The 21,807-nt window shown below is 40.2% G+C and overlaps 2 protein-coding genes across 2 annotated transcripts in view; both read left to right on the forward strand.

Annotated features, from left to right (window-relative positions):
• The first annotated feature begins 6,165 nt into the window (after positions 1-6,165).
• The window catches only part of ABHD3 (abhydrolase domain containing 3, phospholipase), a 40,761-nt gene continuing 25,119 nt past the window's right edge, over positions 6,166-21,807 (forward strand). The window contains exons 1-3 of the mRNA XM_026496073.4: positions 6,166-6,492; positions 7,036-7,199; positions 8,256-8,438. Of these exons, the coding sequence (XP_026351858.2) occupies positions 6,331-6,492; positions 7,036-7,199; positions 8,256-8,438 (509 nt within the window). The 5' untranslated portion in view covers positions 6,166-6,330. The remainder of the gene's footprint in view (positions 6,493-7,035; positions 7,200-8,255; positions 8,439-21,807) is intronic.
• Positions 17,953-19,517, forward strand: LOC113253274 (cytochrome c-like). Its single transcript, XM_057313205.1, has one exon. It carries the CDS (start codon positions 18,146-18,148, stop codon positions 18,659-18,661), a length of 516 nt encoding a protein of 171 aa, XP_057169188.1. The 5' UTR covers positions 17,953-18,145; the 3' UTR covers positions 18,662-19,517.

Raw genomic sequence — 21,807 nt, forward strand, 5'->3', positions numbered from 1 at the left:
TGCTTCTTCCTCTCCCACTCCCCCTGCTTGTGTTCCCTCTCTCCCTGGCTGTGTCTCTCTCTCTGTCAAATAAATAAATAAAACCTTAAAAAAAAATCACTTCACCTTTGCTATATAAAGTAGCATAATCACAGAAATGATATCCCATCATATTGTTAGGTCCCACCCACACTCAAGGGTAGGGGATTATGTAAGGCTGTGTACACCAGGGGGAGCAATATTGAGAAGCGGTCATCATAGAGTTCTACCTACCATAGGCTGTGACCTTCGATGAGGTAGAAAAGGGCATTGCCTTCACCTGTGTTTGGGACTCTTTCCCCCCTGCCCCCTCTAGGACCATAACCCATCAGTCACACAATTGTGTATATCCAGGTAAGTTTGGAGGTATGCAACTAAGAATTTACTATTCTATTTTCCCTTTTTTGTTTATTTATTTATTTTTGTTACTTAAATGAGTTGGCCTAATAACTAATTTTAGCACATTCTTGCAGTGCTTTCACATGACCACTCCATACTTACGTACTATGGGTACATTTACTTGTAAATGAGCTACTTGAGAATTAACAAGGGAGGGTGTTTTCAGAGATGTCAAGGTGGCCAAAAATATTTCTATTTCCAATGATGTATGATCAGAAAGCTGCATCTCTGTCTGAAGGGGAATTCTGTTAAAGTTCTATTAAGATAATTTTGATCTCAAACATTTCAAGTGGAACCCATATGATAGTTTCTTTTTCTGTCTGTCATTCCACCTTACACAAAATACGTAAGGAAGGAGGAAGCATCAACTTTATGTTCCTCCAGTTGGGTTAGTCTGTAAATTAATCCTCTCCACACAAAGGCATTCCCAAATGACTTCAGTTACCTTGGAGGAAGCAGGTTAATTTATCTCCCTATTATGGCTACTACTTGGCTGCCCTACCCCGAATCTAATAAACACAAATTAACCTTGAGGGAAGCTTTATGCAGATTTTTGCTCAAGATTCCAGTGATAAGGGCACCTGTGTGGCTCAGTCAGTTGGGCGTCTGCCTTCAGCTCAGTTCATGATCCCGGGGTCCTGGGATCGAGTCCCAAGCCCCTGGGCTCCCTGCTCGGTGGGGAGTCTGTTTCTCCCTCTCACTCTACCCCTCTCCCTCCCCCTCCACTTGTGCTCGTGCTCTGTCTCAAATAAATACATAAAAACTTAAAAAAAGACTCTAGTGATAAATCTGAACAGTACAAATTGGGACTGGGGTCTGGGGACCACAAACTTATCTGCCCCCTTGACCACTTCTGAAGCCTCCCAAGAATTCCACTTTTTTTCTTCCCCAGGCCTCCACTGCAGGAATGTCCCCCATGAACATTCCTCCTTTCCAACATGACTTTATGCCAGTTACTAGAGCCCTTCCTTACTTAAATGCCTTTTTTCATCCTGAAGGCTCTGGCCTCAGTTCCCAGGGTATAGTCTCCTCCCTGCCAAGATCAATCAGTTGGAAGTCAGATTGCTAGTGCTTAAGTTGGGCTTTGCAGTGTTAGGGATAATTGGTGCTAAAGACAGAACTACAGTTAGTGTATTAATGATAAGTATTAGAACTGAGGAGTTGGGGTCACAGTGGTGTATTAATAAATAATCTGGCAACATCCACAATTTTTATAACAATCCATATAGAATTATAATATTTCTTTTTAAAAAAGATTTTATTTCTTTATTTTTTAAAGTGGGGGGGGGGGGTCGGCAGGCAGCAGAGGGAGAGGAACAAGCAGACTCCACTCTGAGCATGGAGCCCAGTGTGGGGCTCAATCCCATGACCCTGCGATCATGACCTAAGCCGAAATAGTTAGACCCTTAACCAACAGAGCCACCCAGACACCCCAGAACTATAATATTTCTTTTAATTGAATGTAACCTAAAATTTTTATTTCATTAAGTGTATGCCTTGTGATTTTCAGTTCTGGCATTCTCCGTAAGTATAAACCATTCTGTCCTCTGCCTGATTTCTGTTGATGATTTGCCACAGATTTGAGGAGGTTAGGGGAATAGGGTGTTTCCTATTACAGACAGAGTTTTGTTTTATCCAAAAATTAAAGAGAAATAACCCAGAAACATTACCAATGAAGAGGTTTAATTCCTCCTGAAACCCCTCAGGGAGTCGATATTAAAAACTCGCCTTTTTTTCTGAACTTGTCTTTAACTTAATATGAATACAGATGGATAGGGGCGCTTGGGTGGCTCAGTCAGTTAAGCTTCTGCCTTCGTCTCAGGTCATGATCCCAGGATCCTGGGATCAAGCCCCACATAGGGCTCCTTGCTCAGCCAGGAGCCTGCTTCTCCCTCTTCCTCTGCCTGCCGCTCCCCTTGCTTGTTCTCTCTCTCTGTGTCAAATAAATAAAATCTTTTTAAAAATGCAGGTGGATGGATTCAAAAACAACTAGAGATATACATACAGATACAAGTAGACATATGTACACATGGGTTAGGATACATAGATATATTACCTAGTTCAGTCAGCTGAGAGGACCTAGACACAATGATACCCCAGTAGCAATGACCACATCAATGCCCAGTGAGCACCCAGTGCCCATATCTTGGTTTCTAAATGCCATTTCTCTGTTAAACAAAAACAAAAACAGGGCATATTACAATTTGTAAAGATGTGTTTCTCTATTTTTTAAGATTTTATTTATTCCTTTGAGAGACAGAGAGAACACAAGCAGGGGCAGAGGAAGAAGCAGACTCCCCCACTGAGCTGGGAGCCTGACATGGGACTCAATCCTGGGACCTGGAGATCATGACCGAAGTCAAAGGCTGATGCTTAACCATCTGAGCCACCCAGGCGCCCTGAGATGTGTTTCTATTTAAAACTTGTTTTCCATTATGTCTTAGAATGTTTGGCCTTTCCTGCTTTTAGCTATATATCTTTTCACATTATTTTATTCCTTTACAATTAATTTTGTATGTTTTTAAATGACTTTTTTACTGTTTAAAAAGTAATAAATGTTCATTGTGACAATTAATTAAAGAGAAGTATAAAGAAAAGAATTAAAAATCTCAATGGGGGGACGCCTGGGTGGCTCAGTCAGTTAAGCTTCTGCCTTCAGTTCCGGTCATGATCCCAGGGTCCCGGGATCAAGTCCACATCAGGCTCCCTGCTCAGTAGGGAGCCTGCTTCTCCCTCTGCCTGTCCCTCCCCCTGCTTCTTCTCTCTCTCTTTGACAAATAAATAAAAATCTTTTAAAAAAATCTCAATGGGTTTCTTAACTTTGAGGATTTTTGAAAGAGCTGAAATCAGAGCACCTGGGTGGCTCAGTCTGTTAAGCATCTGACTCTTGGTTTTGGCTCAGGTCATGGAGTCCTCCCTCTCCCCCCTCCTCTGCCCTTCCCCCTGCTCATTCTCTCTTGCTCTCCCTCTTGCTCTAAAATAAATAAATAAAATATTTTTAAAAAAAGAAAGAAAGCTGAAATCTTTAACTTATTTAAAACATTTCTACAATAAATATGGTTGACTCTTGAACTGCACAGGTCCACATATATGAGGATTTTCTTTATAAATATGGTATGATACTGTAGATGGGTTTCTCTTTCTTAGGATTTTCTTAATAACATTTTCTTTTCTCTAGCTGACTTTCTTATAAGAATATAGCATAGAGGCGCCTGGGTGGCTCAGTCAGTTAATTGTCTGCCTTCAGCTCAGGTCATGATCCCAGGGTCCTGGGATTGAGCCCTACATTGGGCTCCCTGCTCAGTGGGGAGCCTGCTTCCCACTCTCCTCCTCACTAGTGCTCTCCCTAGCTATCTCTGTCGTTATCTGTCTTTCTCTCTCAAATAAAGAAATAAAATCTTTTAAAAAACTATAAAAAACAATATAGTATATAATACATATAACACACAAAATATGTGTTGTTTATGTTATGAGTAAGGTTTTCCGTCAATAGTAGGCTGTTAAGTTTCTGAAGAGTCAACAGTTATACACAGATTTTTGACTGTGCAGAGGTTGGCGCCTCTAACCCTCATGTTGTTCAAGGGTCAACTGTCCATTGGTAAGCAAAAATGGGCCACTGATATTTATTAATATTTGAATGTTTTTGTAGGACTTTTCCATATTCTCTATTAGTTTCCTATTGCTACATAACAAATCACCACAAATTTAGCAGCTTAAAACAACACATTTACTATTTGACAGTTTCCATGGATCAGGGGTCCAGGCACAACTTAACTGGGGCTCTGCTCCAGGTCTTACAAGCCTGCAGTCAAGATGTTGGACAGGCTGTGTTTTCATCTGGAGGCTTGACTGAGGACGAAACTGCTTCCAAGCTTATTCAGGGTGTTGGCAGAATTCATTTCCTTGCAGTTGTAGGACAAAAGGCCCTACCTTTTTGCTAGCTGTTGGCGAGAGGTTCCCCCACGAGTCCTGGAGGCCACCACTAGTTCCCTGCTATGTGGTCCTCTCCAGCTGCAGTTCATATGGCTGTTTGCTTCCTCAAGGTGGCAGGAGAGCCTTTTAGCTCCACTCTGCTAAGCTAGAGTCACATAACATAATGTAATCACAGAAGTGGTGACATCTCATCACTTTTACTATATTCTATTAGTTAGAAGTAAGTCACTGGTCCTATCTGCATTCAAGGAGAAAGAATTATACACAGGCACAGACACCAAGCAGAGGAAGTTATTGGGGGTCAGGTTAGGGTCTGAGCTCTCATTTCCTCATCTAAACTGGAATAGTTCTTAAGGAAGTTTGTGAATGTTCTTCTAACAGCAAAGAAAGTTTGACATCTTCAATCTCAACCATCTTACTTTATAGACAGGGGATTGAGGCTCCGAAAGAGTAAATGGTTTGCCTAAGTTTGGTGGATGAGTTCAGAGTTGTTTACTCCCAGGTCAGCACACTCTCTACACATCATGATGCTGATGAAGTATTTTATGGTATTGTCACTTTCCACTTAAGCAAAATAAAATATATATGTATTTATGGGTACACAGGGCAGAAGGTGGGTGCAGGCATTATAAAGAATGTTGCATGCACATTGTCAAGTCTGGCAGCCAGCATGTATATTTGCATTTTCTGGGTGTGCTCACATGCAAGAATCAATGAGGGAAAAAGAATTACTAAAGCTCAGGGCAAGACCAGTACATACCTATTTTCATTTAGTCATCCCAAAGACTCTATAAAGTAGAAATTATTATTCTACAGATTAAAAAAAAAAAAACAGGTTCATTGAAGACAACTAAAGTATTCTGGGTGCTGGCCACCATCAAGTTACAGTGACCAAATCAAGGCCAAATAAATTGTTCACTTCTGGCCCATCCCATTTCTCAATCACTAATTTCTATGATTAATTTACAATCCTGTGAAATTTTTCATAGTCTCTACAGTCCTTGCCTTTTTCTTTTTGCCTATTAAAGTCTTGCCACTCTTGGTACCTCCAGGTGGGAGGAGTTCATAATAATAGACTGCTACATCTTCTAGCCCTTTTAGATGCCTCTATCTTCCGGTTTAGTCGTGTTGCCATAAATAAGCCTAGGAAAACCTACTTCATAAATGGTTTCTGGTCCCTACGTTAAGTAACTGTGAATTTCGGTAAGTCTAGAAGTTCAAAGCAGGAACGAACCACAAATAGGCTTTAAAATTTTTTGAATCCCAGTTCCTTTTCTTGATCTCCTTATTAATTTTTGGTAACCACTTCTCACTTAAGGCATACTTAAGGAACTAAAAGGATTCAGAGGGATTTAAAGTACGAATAGCCTTATTATTGAATGTTTTATAGAGTATTTTTTCTCTTTTGATGGAGTTCAGGAGAAACACAACTTTTTGGGGGATGTAGGATTTTTTTTTTTCCCTACGCAGTGCATTCTTCTAACATATATTTGGCATTAACTCCCCCAAGTTTTTTCCGGGGCACCTTAAACCGCTAGTTTACAGTATTTAACGAAACCCACCGCCGTGCGGAATCGTTCAAGGTCACTGGAGCAGGTGCCCGGCCACGGACCGGAACGCGCGCACGGCCAGAGCCCATTTTCTTCTCCAAAGTCGGCCCTCGATCTCTGCCCACTTTTGGGGGTCACCCAGGCTGACTGCGACCAGACCGGGAGATCCAGTCCGCCTCCACGGTGGCCGCGCTTGGAACCGCGCCTCTGGAAGGTTCCTGAGTGGCTGACGGTGGGGGCGGCTCCAGGGAAGCTGGGGCGGAGCCGGCGGCGCCCGGCAGCGGTGCTACGCCTCCCGGGGCCGCTCGGCCGCGCCCGCTGGCGGAAGCTGCGCTCTGCCGGGCTAGAGACGCTCTGGTCGAGGGACCTCGGCGCTGCCGCCGCCGCTTTCGGTGCCTCGCCGGCTGACCGGCTTCCCACCGCAGGGCCAATGCAGCGCTTAGCGATGGACCTACGGATGCTCTCCAGGGAGCTCTCCCTCTATCTGGAGCACCAAGTCCGGGTTGGGTTCTTCGGCTCGGGAGTGGGCTTATCCCTGATCCTGGGCTTCAGCGTCGCTTACGCCTGCTATTACCTGAGCAGCATCGCCAAGGTGAGCCAGGGGTTAGCGCGGGCGCGGGGGCGCAGGGCCGCGGGCGGCTTTGCTGCGAGCCACAGCAGCCGGACAAGCTGGAACTAACGCCGCAGGCGCGGTTGGCTAGGGCCGTCTTGGAAGCGAGAATGCTGCTGCTCCCGAGTTGTTGCCCTTTCCCGGGCATCTGATGCATGCCCTTTGAGCGCGGGCGGGAAAGGGGACCAGCTCTTGTCGGCGTGCCTGTGCGTCCGGCCCGGGTCCTCGGGCAGCAGCCAGGACCCCGCTGACCTAGGTGCAACGGTACTGCCCTTTCCCTATTCGCTAGCCTGGCAATGCTGTAGCGCTTCTGATTCCCTTATTTCAACTCTTGCCATCCTCTAGAAGGGTTTGGTAAGTCACTCTTTAAGTCCGTTGTGACTGCGAATTATTTGTGTCAGGCTTTTCGAAGGAGATGTAATCGGAGGGAGCGCGCGCGAGAGGGACGAGTCTGCTCATTTCTGGTTTATGGTTGGCAGAAACTTTGTTCTGGACCCTTTACTATAATACTGGCTTTCCCCACAGAAGCCCCAGTTAGTGACGGGGGGTGAGAGCTTCAGCCGCTTCCTCCAGAACCACTGTCCCGTGGTGACAGAAACGTACTACCCAACGGTCTGGTGCTGGGAGAGTCGAGGGCAGACACTCCTGAGACCTTTCATCACTTCTAAGCCCTCGGTGCAGTACAGGAAGTAAGTATATTTCCATTTGCAATCATTTCTTCAAAACCGCAGGGTTTTTTGCATACTCCCAGTCCTTGGGTAACCTTTAGTTAGTAAGCATATAGAAAAGAAAGGGGATTGAAAATGGAAGTTTTGCCCCCCCCCCAACACACACACACTCAGTTGCAGGAAAATAGGCATTGCCTTTCACTGTGCGTGTGTGTTCATGTGTGTGCGTGCATGTGGGCCTTGATGTAACCGGTTTATTTCTAGAGAAGTGTTTGAGGGTTACTCTTTTCCAATTTGGCATGCATCTGTCCCTGAGGACCTAGATCCTTTGATGATATGTACCAATTCACTGACGCTGGGAGTGGGGATGGGGTGGAGAATGATGCCAATTAATTTGGATTTTGCATGATGGACTCCCGTAAAAGGACTTCATATTAATAACCAAATGGGTTCTTGATGCTAATGTCCTTGGGGTGTTAAAAATATGGTCCAGAATTTATCAGTAACCAGAAGATTTAGATGGTGCCTAATATTAATTTCCCTGAGTCATCTAGTCTTTCTTGAGTTCCTTTTGTTGCCTGGAACTTGCACTATTTGGGAAAATTCTTTAAGTTCATAGATACTGTGTGAGAAGTACTTTAAAATATTTAAGAAGCAAATTTTATAATATACTCTGTGGGGAGACTGCGTTATTGAATCAAAGGGGCCAGAGCAGTGATCAGATCAGCACTTTATTTATTCATAATTCCCTGATGAATTATTTGGGTGACCTCAATCACATAGGGGTTAAATGCTGGATATTTTAGAGTAATGAGGAAATGCTTAAGATAAATATGTGAAGTACTTTGCAGATCCTTTTTATATGCTGCCTTTTTGTGGTGCTGCTGGAAATACTTTATGGTACTAATCTCATATTATTCTTGTAATAAAAGAAAGTGATATAAGTGTGTATTAGTGAATGCTGAAGAAAAAGTTCTTTTCAGATGACCAAGTCATGTCATATATTTATAAAATTAAGACACTAATATTAAGACATAACTTGAAACACTTATTGAGTATGTCTTTTATTTCTTTCAGTGAACTTATTAAAACTGCAGATGGAGGACAGATTTCACTGGACTGGTTTGATAATTGTAATAGTAGATGTTATATGGATGCCACCACCAGACCTACTATTTTACTGTTGCCTGGCCTCACGGGAACAAGCAAGGAATCGTATATCCTTCATATGATCCATCTTAGCGAAGATTTGGGATACAGGTACCAATAAAAGATTTATTCCATTTTTCACGTAATTTGTCCTAAATGAAACACAAATAGACCTGTATGTTTGTTTCAGGAATGCTTGTTATTTTTTGCATGGATTAAGCAATTCCCTAGATGATTATTTTTCTCTGCTTCCCCTTTTGCCTTTCTTTTTCCCCCCAGGAAGATGCATAACTGAATCATTTCACAGGAAACAGCACTTAGCCTAGTAGACACTCAGCAGATTTGGGGTGAATGAATGAATGAAATTAGTATCACCTAGGAATTGACATAGGACCCAGGTCTGAGAAGCAGTAGGCCCACTGAAATAGAAAATAGCTATTACAAACCCCTGAGAGAGTACATGGTGACCCTCCTGTCTCATTCCATTTTTGAGCCCTGAATCCACTAATCTTGTCTCATTGGCTCAGATCTCAAATGTAAAAAATATTCAGAATCCCCTGGTAGGTGAGCCTTGTTTTTCCAAAGGTGATCCATGCCTCTTCTGTCCACCTGAGTTTGCAGATACACATAACTGATGTCCATTCGATGATGCCATAGTATTCTTTAGTAACCATTATTCAACTTAGTCACCAGGTACAATTCCATATTTTACAAGTGACTTAGCAACTTTAAGTTTCAGGTTCAGCTCTAAAATCTTAAAGCAGAGTCATTGTGAAAAGTACTGATTTTTTTGTGTCTGTCTCTTATAGCTTATGGTAATTATTATAATGGAACATTCTGAGTTGCATTTAAAGTAGAGTTGTATCTTTTGTTAAACTTGAAACACTCTGTGTGAAAAATTGATGTAGGGTTTATATTAATAAAAACATTTTTGTGTAAATGGGGAAATGCCATAAGAACTATTTCCATTTTAACAAGTTAACTCTGATCATTATAGATAAAACTTATTTTGTCCATAAAATGACAGTCTTTCAGACATTTTGATAGATGTTCCAGAATTATTGTTCTTGTGAAATTTGTACTAATAGCAGGAATTCATGATTATTCCATGTTTAGCATCATCCAGTTAGATGTGAGGCTTGATTCCAATTTTTTGCTAAAACTTAGTCATGCTCAAAAAGTACAGATCATAAAGTCTTTTGTGCATATTTAAATTGCTGATTCTATACTTGGCCTGAGCTGTCTCCCAAGACTTAGGAAGTGCTTTTAAAAACAATGTAGTTGAAACTCAAGGACTAAATTTCATAAGCCCTGGAGTTGCCAGTACACAAGGCTTTTTTCCATCATTTGTAAAAGTTGCCACATTTTATGACCATGGCTATCATTACACTGTGCTTCAAAGCTTTTGGAAGATTCTGGCTCCCCTGAGAGTTAAAATCTCTTCTGTTGATTCAGAAATATTATGGAGAATGTATGATATAAGGAAAGTTTTGTGCTAAACCCTATGAGGAGATACAAAGAGTTGAGAAGTTGTCCCTGCCACAAGGAGCCTGTGAGAGGGTAGGCTGGATGGGTCACAATCAGCTGCTTTGAAGACCCACCTTATTTGGGTTTCAGTAACACTAACAGTGAATTAGACTGGACTTGAAAGTAGCAGAATACATGAATAAGCAGTGGTCTGTAAACTTTTCAGTGGCCTTTGGGACTATCCCTTTTTGTTTTTAACTACAAGGGATCACTGAATCTAAGAGAGGGTGTATCAGTTAGCTTTTGCTGTATAACAAACTATCCCAAAACTTAGTAGCTAAAAACAACAACCATTCTGCTCACAATTCTGTGGGTCAGGAATTTGGGCTGAGCAAAGCTGGGTGGTTCTCCTGGTCTTGGCTGGGATCGTTCATGCATTTGAGGTCAGCAGCCAGGACAACTCCATGCATGGGGGCCCTCAGCAGGGATGACTCATCTCAGCTCCATGTGGCCCCTCATCCAGCATCAGGCTCACCCCGAGTTTGTTCATTGGGTGGCAGAGGGTTCCAAGAGTGCAAAAGTAAAAGCTACAAGGTGTCTTGAGGTTTAAGCTAAGAACTGTCATAATGTTGCTTCTGCCACATTCTAGTCCAAGCAAGTCATGTGGTCAACCGAGAGTCAAAGAGTAGGATAGGAAGGCCTACAAAATATTTTTGCAGCCTACCACAGACAGCAAGGTAGTTCCGAAGACCACTGAAGTGAAAAAAGAAAAAAAAAAAGTTCTGCAACTTTGGCAGAGACTTGGGTTGAGTCCTTTGAGGCTGTGTAATATAGGGGTATGCGTGTGGGATTTGGAGCTGGGCCTGGGTTCGAATGTTGGAACTTCTACTTACTGAGTGACCTTGGCAATTAATTTTCAACTTTACCAATTACAGTTTCTCACTACAGACAATTTAAATGAGTTAGAATATATAAAGTCCTTGGTTTAGTGACCTGAACAAAGTGGGTCTTTAGAAATGTTTATGTCTTCCTTCCTAGACCTTCTATTCCCGATCAGAATAGAATACTTTTTACAATTTAAAGAGCAAGTACAAGCAAACCTGCCTCTTGGGAGATATAAACATCTAGTTTCCTTACAGGAATGCTTGGATTGTATTATCATGTCTCTTACACAGTAGAGTTTCATAGGCAGTACAAACGCCTCAAAACCTTGGGAGCGTATTTGCCTTCAAGCCCCAGTTACTGTCTTGTGTTGAGGCTGAATGTGTAGGAAAGGTCAGGTCACCAGGGAACTGTTGCTGCTTCGCTGCTGAATTATGATTTAGACATTAGAGAGAATTTAACTCCTGGCCTATGACTAAGTGAAACATAAAGGTTTACTATTGTTGCTGTTAAAAATTTTGTTTTTCCTGTACCTGAAAACTGACAAAGACACAGAACTTTTCTGTTGAGGTTCACCAATTCATCATTTACAGTGGATGGGATAGAAACTAAGCTGAAGCTCACTTAAGATCATTGGGAGCAAAAGCTTTACCAGGAAGTCAAACTGAAATGAATGGGGAATACATGGCCTACCTGCCCGTCCAGCTCCATTGGCTGCGTGCAGTATGTACTCCTTGGATAAACTTGCCCCTGAGGGGAGAAGAGAATTGCTGAACCAGACAGCCCCAGTCATGCTTCCAAATTTTATCAGTCAGATAAGCCCTCATCTCCTGGAGTATGAGTAAAGTAAGAAAGGCCAGGAGGCCAGGAGTGTGTTTAGAGAGAAGCTTCCCTCATAAAAATCAGAGGACTAGAGAAAAAGTTACACCCATATGAAAGATAAAGTAGTTAGAAATCTTATCCATTCATTCAAGATTTTTTTTTAATCTCTATTTGGTAACACAGCCTAATAGATATTATTTTATGTACCTGAATATTGTCTGTTTTCTTAAATCTTTTTCCCATTGCCTGAATTAATTTTTAGCACTACAACTAAAAAGGGAGAAAAACTAACTCTGAGAACATCCAAATCATCTTCTACTTTGACCTCTTTTATTGAGAGCCTTCATCTACTATTTTGTTCCATCTCCAGCTAGTATTAAAAAGAGTGAACCATCCAGAATTACGTAATAATAAGTCCATTGAAATCTAGGTCAGTCATTAAGTATTTTTATCAGAACCTATATTCCCAAAGTGCATACAGTCTAGCCGAAGTGACAAAGAATATGCAGTAGTAGGGAAGAAATGCATTAGAGAGAACCAGGACTAGCTACAAGTAACATAAAACTCAAAATAACAATGACTTGAAAAAGAAGTTAGACCAGGGCTCTATAGAATCAGGAAGTGTTGCATCATAACTTATGGCTGCTCTAGCTCCAGCTATCACATCTGCATTCCAACATCCAAGAAGGTGAAAAAAAGACCAGAGAATGCACTATCTTTCTTAAAGGGTGCTTTCCAGCAGCTGTGCACACCACTTTTGCTTCTGTCACATGGGCATGCTCCTCAAGCCAGGCTTGAAAGTGACAACTTTATTTTCGGCAGCAACGTACTCAAGTGAAATTGGGAGACTCTGTAACAAGGAAAGAAGAGGAGGACGGATCCTGGGAGATAACTGGCAGTCTCTAGCACTGAGTGGTCAGTGTTGCAAGTGCCAGGATTCTGGAATATTAGACACTGAGTGAGACATTTTATGGAGGGAAGGGATAGGTCAGCAGTGCCAGAGGCAAGCAAAAGGGCAAGGAGAATGAGGACAGATAAAGCAAAATTGGAGAAGATTCGGCAGGGCAATGAGGAAGGAAGCCCAACTCCTGAGGGCTGCAGTGACCTCAGGAGACAAGAGCAGGAGTGGATCACACATCTTGTAAGTTTGACAGAGGGAGGAGGAAAACAGGAGAGGGGTTAGAAAAGAACAGAAGGACGAATGGGGGGATTTTTCAAGATTGTGGATGTTTGCTTCGAGAAATTTCCTTCTTGCCGTATTTTAAAAAGCACTTACAGAAAGCACGGACTTTTAAAAGTGGTTTGACAGGATTAAGATCTTCTGTCTTTCTCTGCAGAGCCCACCTATTGGTAGTAAGGATGTGGTTGTCCAGCATTTACATATTGGCGAGAAACTGGAAGTGGGAGGTGATTTAAAAGTAGTTTTTAGTGTTCCTTTGCTTTCCGTTTGGAGTTTGGACCTGTGCATTTTGGACTTAAGGGAAAGTATCACCAGTAGATAGGAAGCTTTAGGTGATGCGTAGCTTTTCCTGCAGTATCAAAAGGGCACTCGGAGGTCACCTACCCCGTTTTCCTGAGGGAGGAAGGAAGGGGAGGCAGCGGAACAGAAGGGTGAGTTCTGACCGCTCCCCAGTCTAAAAGCAGTATCTTTAGGTAAGAAGTCACTTTAAATTAACACCAGGATGTGTTTATCTAAAACTATTTTTTTAATCTATTTTTTGTTGTTGTTGAAACAACTGGTCTTTCAAAGTTTTGAGAAATGAGTTCAGTTAACTAATTATTTGTGAGGCTGGCTAGATGACACGGTACATATTAGAAAGCACTGGGGGAAGACCTAGCTTATTTAATGGTATTTCTGAAAAAAAGTTATGGTGGATACTGACAATGAGTCTCCTTCCCTGGGGAACTAATTGTTAGACGTTCCATTATAAAATGATACCTCAATTACCAAAGTTTCAGGGACAAAGCTTTTTTTTTTTAATCAGAGCTGACATGCACTCAAAGGGTACTCTGTGTTCAGAGCATTCATCTTCTTTGGAAAAAGAGACGATAATGTTACTAGCTTAGATAGCCCAGGGCCACAGAGTGAGGTGGCGAATTGGATTATTGAGTCAGGTCCGCTTGGATTCAAGTCACAACTTTGTTACACACTTCAGTGTATCCACAGACAAATTATTCAATCGATCTGTACCTCCGTTTTCTCCTCTGTAAAGATCACTAGACCTCATAGGACTGCAAGGATTACACGTATATATATGAAAAGCGTTGTCCTCCAACGAACATTTGAAAAAGTATTAGCTGTGAATCTTAAAGGCGCAAATCACATCTTTGGTGTAGGGAAGAGTCACACTCTTTTGGTCTGGTCAGATAGAAAGGAGGTCCTTACTGCCTAGGCCCTACTACCCGGCAAGAAAACATCCCAGGAGGGCCCAGAGACAGCAGTGTGCCTGGCCAGGCAATGAGTGGTACCGGGAGAAGGTAATGCCTTGCTAAGGTGGAAGGAAGTTCCTATCTCCTGGAACACATACACGTTTCTAACTCAGTTTTGGCTCATAAAGGTGCCTGCAATAATCTGTGACACTGAAATAATTCCTATTAGTTCATACTATTAATGTAGAACACTTTTGTTAGTAAGTGCTGTTTTCTGTAAGCTCGTGCAACTGGTCCTTTAGTTGACAGAATCTACAGAAACACCAAAGAGATCCAGCTAGAATTCAAATGAGTAAGGTAAAATCTGAGGACATCAGAAAACAACATATACTCATATGTTAGGGAAAATGGGAGAGTTAATGGCGGGGAAAAGATTCTAATAAAATGTTATGAAGTTCTTGAAAGAGAACTTAGCACTAGCTGTGTAAGGTTTTTAGCTTCTTCACATGAGGGATAACTTTACCTCTTTTTTTCCCTTGTGGCTACTGGTTTTAAAATATTATACCTAAAAAAAGTGAATTGCATTAACTATTAACTTGTTGATTTTTTTTTAATTCAATGGGCCCTTCAGAAGTTATGATCAGCAAGAGATAACCAGAATTGCCATTTTGGTTTACTATAATTAAATTTAGCTTTGTATAGTACTTGCCACATAGCACCCCAGGCCAGGTGCTATGCTTAAGTTGTCTTATTTAATATGTACTTAATTCCAAGAGATATATTATTATCCTCATTTTACCAACCAAAAACAAAACTACAGTGTTCATAATTTCACCAAAGTTAGACAGTTAACGTGTGACGAGGTTAAGATTGACAACCTTGTAACAGATAAATGCATGTGTTGTTTTTTTTTTAGGTTCTTTGAAATTTTGATCATTCTTTAAAACTCTCCTTTGCTTGGTGTCTCAGACTCTTGGCTTGCGTAAACTAGCTCCTCAAATCTCATGATTATTGTCTCTCAGAATAATGTAGACCTGTAGCATCATAGGACTCTTCCATCAGAGAAATTCAAGACATGACAGGCAAACAAGTCATGTTTCCTACTCAGGGAATAGATTTTGTAGGGAAAGAGTTGAAACCCAAGAGAATGAGGTTCTTGAATTATGAATTAAGTTTCACTGTTCTCCATTACTATGTGATAATCAGGAGTTGGGTGTGTAATACAGTCGATAATATATTCTTGTTAATTATTGTGTTTAATTTCTGATGCTTTACATTCTAGAAAAGGAACATGAGTTATATTAAAATTAATCTGTTTTAGTATCTTTATGATATTAGTGAGGTTGGAAATGTTCAAGTATCATTTTTTTATTGTGTAAATGTAAATTAGGGTAAGATAGTTGGTAGTGTTAATCAGACTATATCTTCATCAACTTTTTTTTGTCTTATTGATAGAAGGATGTTGAAATAAACTATGATTTTGGATTTTCTATTTCTCCATTAATTCTGTCAATTTGTGCTTCATGTATTTGGAAGCTCTGTTATTAGTCATATATATTTGCGATTTTTAGTGTTCCTATGATTTAACTCTTTTACCATTATGAAATGTCTTTATCTCTGGTTGTGATGTCTATCTGATATTACTGTAGCCACTCTAGCCTCTTATACTCACTGTTTACATGATTTTTTTCATACTTGAACTTTCAAAGTATCTGTGTCTTTATATTTAAAGTATATTGCTTATAGATAGCATATAGTTGGATCTTGCTTTTTTATCCAGTCTGACAATTTCTTTATTTTAATTGGATTTTTTAGTCCATTTACATTTAATGTAATTGTTGATATGGTGGATATGGGTTTGCAATTTTAGTGTTTGCTTTCTGTTTTTGTTGTTGTTGTTGTTGTTGTTGTTCCTTTATTCCCCTACCACTTCTCTTTCTCTTTTTGAGACTCTGAGTTTTTGTCTTTTTATCAACTTTGGAAAAAATTTTGCTATTATTTATTCAAATATTTTTCTGCTCCATTCTTTCTTCTTCTCTGGGACTGCAATTACATACATATGTGTTATATCTTTTGATAATATACCACAAAACACTGAGGTTCTGTTCTTTTTTTTCAGTCTTTTTTTCTCTTTCATCTTTATATTGGAACTATAATTTGCAAGTCAAGTGAAATTTTTATTCATATATTGTAATTTTCTGACCTAGAATTTCCATTTTTAATAGGTTTTATTCCTCTGCTGAGATTTCCTATTTTTTTAAATTCATTACAAGCTTATTTTCCTTTATGTCCTTTAGCATAGTTATAATAGCTGCTTTAAATCCTCATCTACTGATTCTAACATGTGGACATCTCAGGGTCAGTTACATTGACTATCTTATGAGTATTGGCATGTATTCCTGTTTCTTCATGATCTAGTAATTTTGGATTGTATTCTAGACATTTTGAGTGATCCATTGTAGAGACTCTAGATTCTGTTATGTTTTTCCAAAGAGAACTGATTTTTGTTTGTTTCTCTTATCAGACAGGTAATTTGCCTTAACTCAAGCTTCAAACTCTGTCTCCTCTGCGGCAGACAGCAACTGAAATCTCTTCGGTTTTTTATCCTTAATTTGACTGCTTGGAGCCTCACATCTGTATAGGTGAAAGCTTAGCCAGAACTGTGGGCTCAGTTTTTACCCAGAATTTAGGACTGTCCCTCTGTGTCTCTCTCTTTTCCGAAAATTTCCTTTGTTTTCTAGCTGCTGTAGTTGTACCAAACTCTGTTTTCTGGTTTCTCAAGCCCATGAGATAGCATTTCTATTTGACGTTTATCCATCATTGAATAATACCAACTGGTGCCTCCCCTCAGGCAAAAAGCTATAAAAAGAGGAGAAGCTCACCCAATGTCATTTTTTTTTTTCTTCCAAGTGTCAACTCTCATTTAGTTTCTACCCTGGTCATTCTCCATTGCCTTTAAAATTCATCAAGACTTTATAGATACTATTCTTTGGGAGGATTGGCCTAATAGGATCTACTCTGACATTTCTGGAAGTATAACCTCCTTGTCATCTTTTCTTAACCTGGCATTCAGAACCCTATGCCTATTTTGGTCCTAACCTATTTTTTTTTCCATCCTTATTTTCTATCATTATACTCTACGTAGCCATGTTTCTGCTAAGATGACCTATTATCTCATCCCTTAGAAAATTTTATACATTCCTACTTTACATCTTTGCTTACATTGCTCCCTCTAACCCATATTATAACCCACACTTTACTTCTTCTGAAATCTTTACCATTTTCCAAGTCTCAGCATAATACCTATCTGGTTTTTTCCATGAATTCTTTCCTAATCAATTTTCCCCAACCTACACCATTCATTGGACATTGAATTGTACACTGCCACATTTATTGTAGTCACTCAACCAAAAGCATAATGCATTTCTTTTCAACCCAACTAGATTATACTCTCTTTGAGGCCAAGAACCTTATATTTCATTTTTCTCCTACAAGCTCTAACTCAGTCTTCAGTTCAATAAATAGTCTGCTTAATAAATTTTTGAATGAATGAGTTATTCCAATATTAATATTTATGTAAAGTGCCTAGAACATGAACTGGCACATAGCAAACAATGATCAAGGTTATCTGTTGTTATTATTATTATTATCTGAAATCAGCATATGTATGAATGTTCCTCTTACTCCACCCTCTGATTATTATTTCTGTTCTTAGATTCAAAGACTTGTGGAATCTTAGAACTAGAAAATATTTAAGGTCACCTGATAAAATCTCTTTATTCTGGCAGATCACTGGGCTTGAGCAGATTCAAGGCTTTCTGGTCCATCTCACTGTAACAGAGGTTTTCAATCAAGGAGGTTATAGACAGCCACTCCTATTATTTGGTCCAAAATGTCCACAGCACTAAAGGTTGAGAAATCTGCTACAGTGCTACAGTAGCTCTATGCCCTTTATTTAACCTTCCTTAAAAAAGACTTACCTGCTTTCCTGCTTAACGTGTTCTGTTGTCACAGAGAGTTCTTAATACCAGATTTGTTCTTTATTTGGTACTTCTTTATTTATATTTCCCTGTGTTGAGAAGAACATTTAAATAGCTAGAATATATAGGAAAAATAAGTTTTGCAGAACAATTTTCCTCATATTTTGTAACTTTTAAAATTGTTTAGGAGAGCTTAGAGAGTGGGACGTACACCTTGTGAGTGGACACCTTTGTTTTGCACATGACGAAAGAGTGATTTAAAAATGGATGATGTAGGGGCGCCTGGTGGCTCAGTCAATGAAGTGTTCAACTCGTTATTTCGGCTCAGGCCATGACCTCAGGGTCATGAGATCAAGCCCCACATTGGACTCTGCGCTCAACAGGGAGTCTGCTTGGGACTCTTTCCCCTCTCTCCCTCTCCCTCTGTCCCACCCCCTACTCATGTTCTCTCTCTCTCTCTCTCTCTCAGTCTTTAAAAAAATAAAAAATAAAATAAAAATGGGTGATATTGAGAAGAACAAGAATTTTGTTCAGAAATGTGCCCAGTGTCATACCATGGAAAACGGAGGCAAGCACAAGACTGGGCCAAATCTCCATGGTTTATTTGGGCGAAAGACAGGTCAACCTCCTAGATTTTCTTACACGGATGCCAATAAGAACAAAGGTATCATCTGGGGAGAGGAGACACTGATGGAGTATTTGGAGAATCCCAAGAAGTACATCCCTGAAACAAAAATGATCTTCACTGGCGTTAAGAAGACAAGGAAAAGAGCAGACTTGATAGCTTATCTCAAAAAAGCTACTAAGGAGTAATAGTTGGCCATTGCCTTATCTATTACAAAACAAAAATATCTCATGACTTTTTTATGTGTACCATATAATTGATCTCATACACCGGAATCCAGACCATGAAAGGCTGATAGAATATTTCTTTTGGACAGTCCTGACTGAAATAAGATACGATCAGCTTTTTGAACTTTGATAGTAATTCTGATTCTGCAAGTGCTGTCAGTGTTTTTCCCTTCTAAAAATATGATTGGAGTTGATTAGTAATGTGCAGCTTTTCACAGAGATCGTAAATGCCATCTCTGAACTTATAGGAGATTGGTTTTATATTTAGATTTATATAACTGGTTATGTTAATGTATTTAAATACTAAGGAAATCCCTTCACTGTCTCATAGAACAACAAGACTCAGCTATGTTTCACGTTGTGTTCATTTGCCTGTTAAAGGCAAGGGCTGAAGATACGCTGGCAATGTCTACTTTATCTTTTTGGTCTTAACTATGCCAATTTAATGAAAATTCCCTGCATCTAAAATGTTGCCTTTTGCTTAATGAAAGGCATTTTAGTGTGGTGTATGTATAATATTGAATAAAGAATATTTAACACTTCTCACATTTTATAGATGATCTGTAAGGTCAGATGCTTTTAAGATTCAGTGTGACCATATAGCGGCAGACTTGGCTTGTGAATTCTTTACTAAATCAGACTAAGTTAAAATTCGGGATTGTCTCCTAAACAGCTATTCAAACACATAACTGTGTACTTAACATATACGCATGATTGGTAATGGTGCTTTTGCTGACTCATTAGAAGGGTTAAAATAGAGGAGATTCATCAGCAGTACAAATTTGTAAAGTATGGGATAAGGCATAAGATAATTGAAATCACAGATCAAAAAAAAATTGGGAGAAATTATAAAAATTATTTGGAGAGAGATGTTACAAAGCTAACAGAGGCTTATCAAATGTCTTTTTTTTTTTTTTTTTTTTTTTTTTAAAGATTTTATTTGTTTATTCGACAGAGATAGAGACAGCCAGCGAGAGAGGGAACACAAGCAGGGGGAGTGGGAGAGGAAGAAGCAGGCTCTTAGTGGAGGAGCCTGATGTGGGGCTCGATCCCAGACCGCCGGGATCACGTCCCGAGCCGAAGGCAGACGCTTAACCACTGCGCTACCCAGGCGCCCCTATCAAATGTCTTAGTAATAGTAGTTGTACAACCAGCTCTTTTAGCTTTATATGTAGTGTTTCCTGATGACTGCCAGGGCAGAAAAGGGGTTAGAGGAAAGAAAAAGCTGGTTACTTGTCACCAACTGGAGTGGGAGAGAGAGACAGAATGGCAGCATTCATTCTGCCTTCCTCTGTAGCTGCTTTTCTTCTTCCTTCTTCCTTATCTCTCTGCCCAATTTCCAAGGCTAGAAGTATATACAGTGATGCCTGCTACTGACCGAACATTGTTAGGAACAAAGGCCTGTGAAGAGGTCAGTACATTTCCTCCTCTCGCGAGAGATACCAGAGCTGTGATCTACTTTGCAAAGTTGCCTGAAGGGAAGTACAAATATCCCGGTCTGAGTTGGGGAGAAAATCCCAGATGTACAGGCTGCTTTTTCATGAGTTTGCAGATCTTCATTTTCTGTGCCCTCACTAGTTCTGTTCCCTTCTCTCAGTGGCGGTCACATCTTGCCTCGGAAGCCATTTTTATCCTTATGTAGTGTTTGCTCTCTAAAGATGGTTCTTGGCTGGATGATTAGGAGCTTCAAGGTTCAAGGTCACAATTAAGTTTAGCCCCAGTTCTTGTGTAACGTAGGTGCTTGTGCATATAACTGCATGTGGCTTACTTAAATTTTGTGTTGAGTGTGTCTTGCCATTCTTTTTTTTTTTTTAAGGATTTTATTTTTAAGTGATCTCTACACCCAATGTGGGGCTCGAACTCACAACCCCAAGATCAAGAGTTGCACACTCTACCAACTAAGCCAGCCAGATGCCCCTGTCTTGCCATTCTTTTTAGCAAGAAAAGACTAAGGACTGATCCTACTCCCAACTTTTCTGCATGTTTTCAGAGTATATGTAAGATATTTCTTTGACTAGTCAATAAAATGTAATATTTCTAGCTTTTCTCAAATCAGATTTCTGGTATATATTTTTTTTAATTTTAAAGATTTTATTTATTATTTGAAAGAGAGAGGGAGAATGAGCATGAGAGAGAGAGTAAGCACCAGTGGGAGGAGAGGCAGAGGGGAGGGAGAAGCAGACTCCTTCTGAGCAGGGAGCCGGCCATAGGACTGGATCCCAGGACCCTGAGATCATGACCTGAACTGAAGACAGATGCTCAACCGACTGAGCCACTCAAGACACCCCTGATTTCTGGTATTTTAAACATTTCCCTTTTTTTCAGTTGCGCCTAATAAAATTCTTTGTATGAACTTTCAGATGAAAGAAAGAATTCCTTTGCGGAAACATATCCTGAATACTACGTTGAAATCTAACCCCTCCCCCCACTATAAGAGTTAGTTGTGTATGTTCTGTAAGGCAGTCAGAACCCATACAGTGATCTGCAACACCCTGGAAGAAGGGAATTAGAACCTTAAGCGGTCTTGATTGATTGGATAAGTATACAGACAAAAACAAAATTAATTTTAATCAACATGAATATAGATTCATTCAAAGAGAATCCTGTACACACGAGTCAGGATTTGGTTTGAGGGTGGCAAAAAAATACATATCTGAGGTTCTAGTTGACTGAAAGTTAAATGAGAAATAATTTAAATGCAGGATGACTTCTTAAAGCTACCATGTCACTACAATTACCATTGCTACGAATAGCTAACTTTCCTGTATACTTACCACGCGCTAACGCTGCTCTAAGCCCTTTGCACATGACCATTGATCCAGGAGAGGCAAACAAGAGTATAGGAAACACAGTTTGTCTTTCCTCCCTGAGGTCAACTGAACACCAAGCAGTAGCCTGGTGGGGGCCCTTCCTCCCAGCTCAGATGCCAGGTTCCTTGCAGCTCTACCTGCGGTAATGTTTTCCTCTCGGGTAAAATTCCAGTCTCTCTGTTTGTCAAGTCTTGAGGGAGTAATAGCTATTTCTTAGAATAGGAATAGATATTTATTAATGTTACAAATAGAATAGATAGGGGACTTTTTTTTGTTTTTTTTTGAGCCAAAAGCATT

The sequence above is a fragment of the Ursus arctos genome, unplaced genomic scaffold (genome assembly GCF_023065955.2).
Source record: "Ursus arctos isolate Adak ecotype North America unplaced genomic scaffold, UrsArc2.0 scaffold_17, whole genome shotgun sequence".
In the NCBI taxonomy this organism is placed as follows: domain Eukaryota; kingdom Metazoa; phylum Chordata; class Mammalia; order Carnivora; family Ursidae; genus Ursus; species Ursus arctos.

Bases quoted from the DNA above. Each gene is read 5' to 3' on its own strand.
- LOC113253274 (XM_057313205.1), top strand. From the start codon at position 18,146: ATGAAGTGTTCAACTCGTTATTTCGGCTCAGGCCATGACCTCAGGGTC.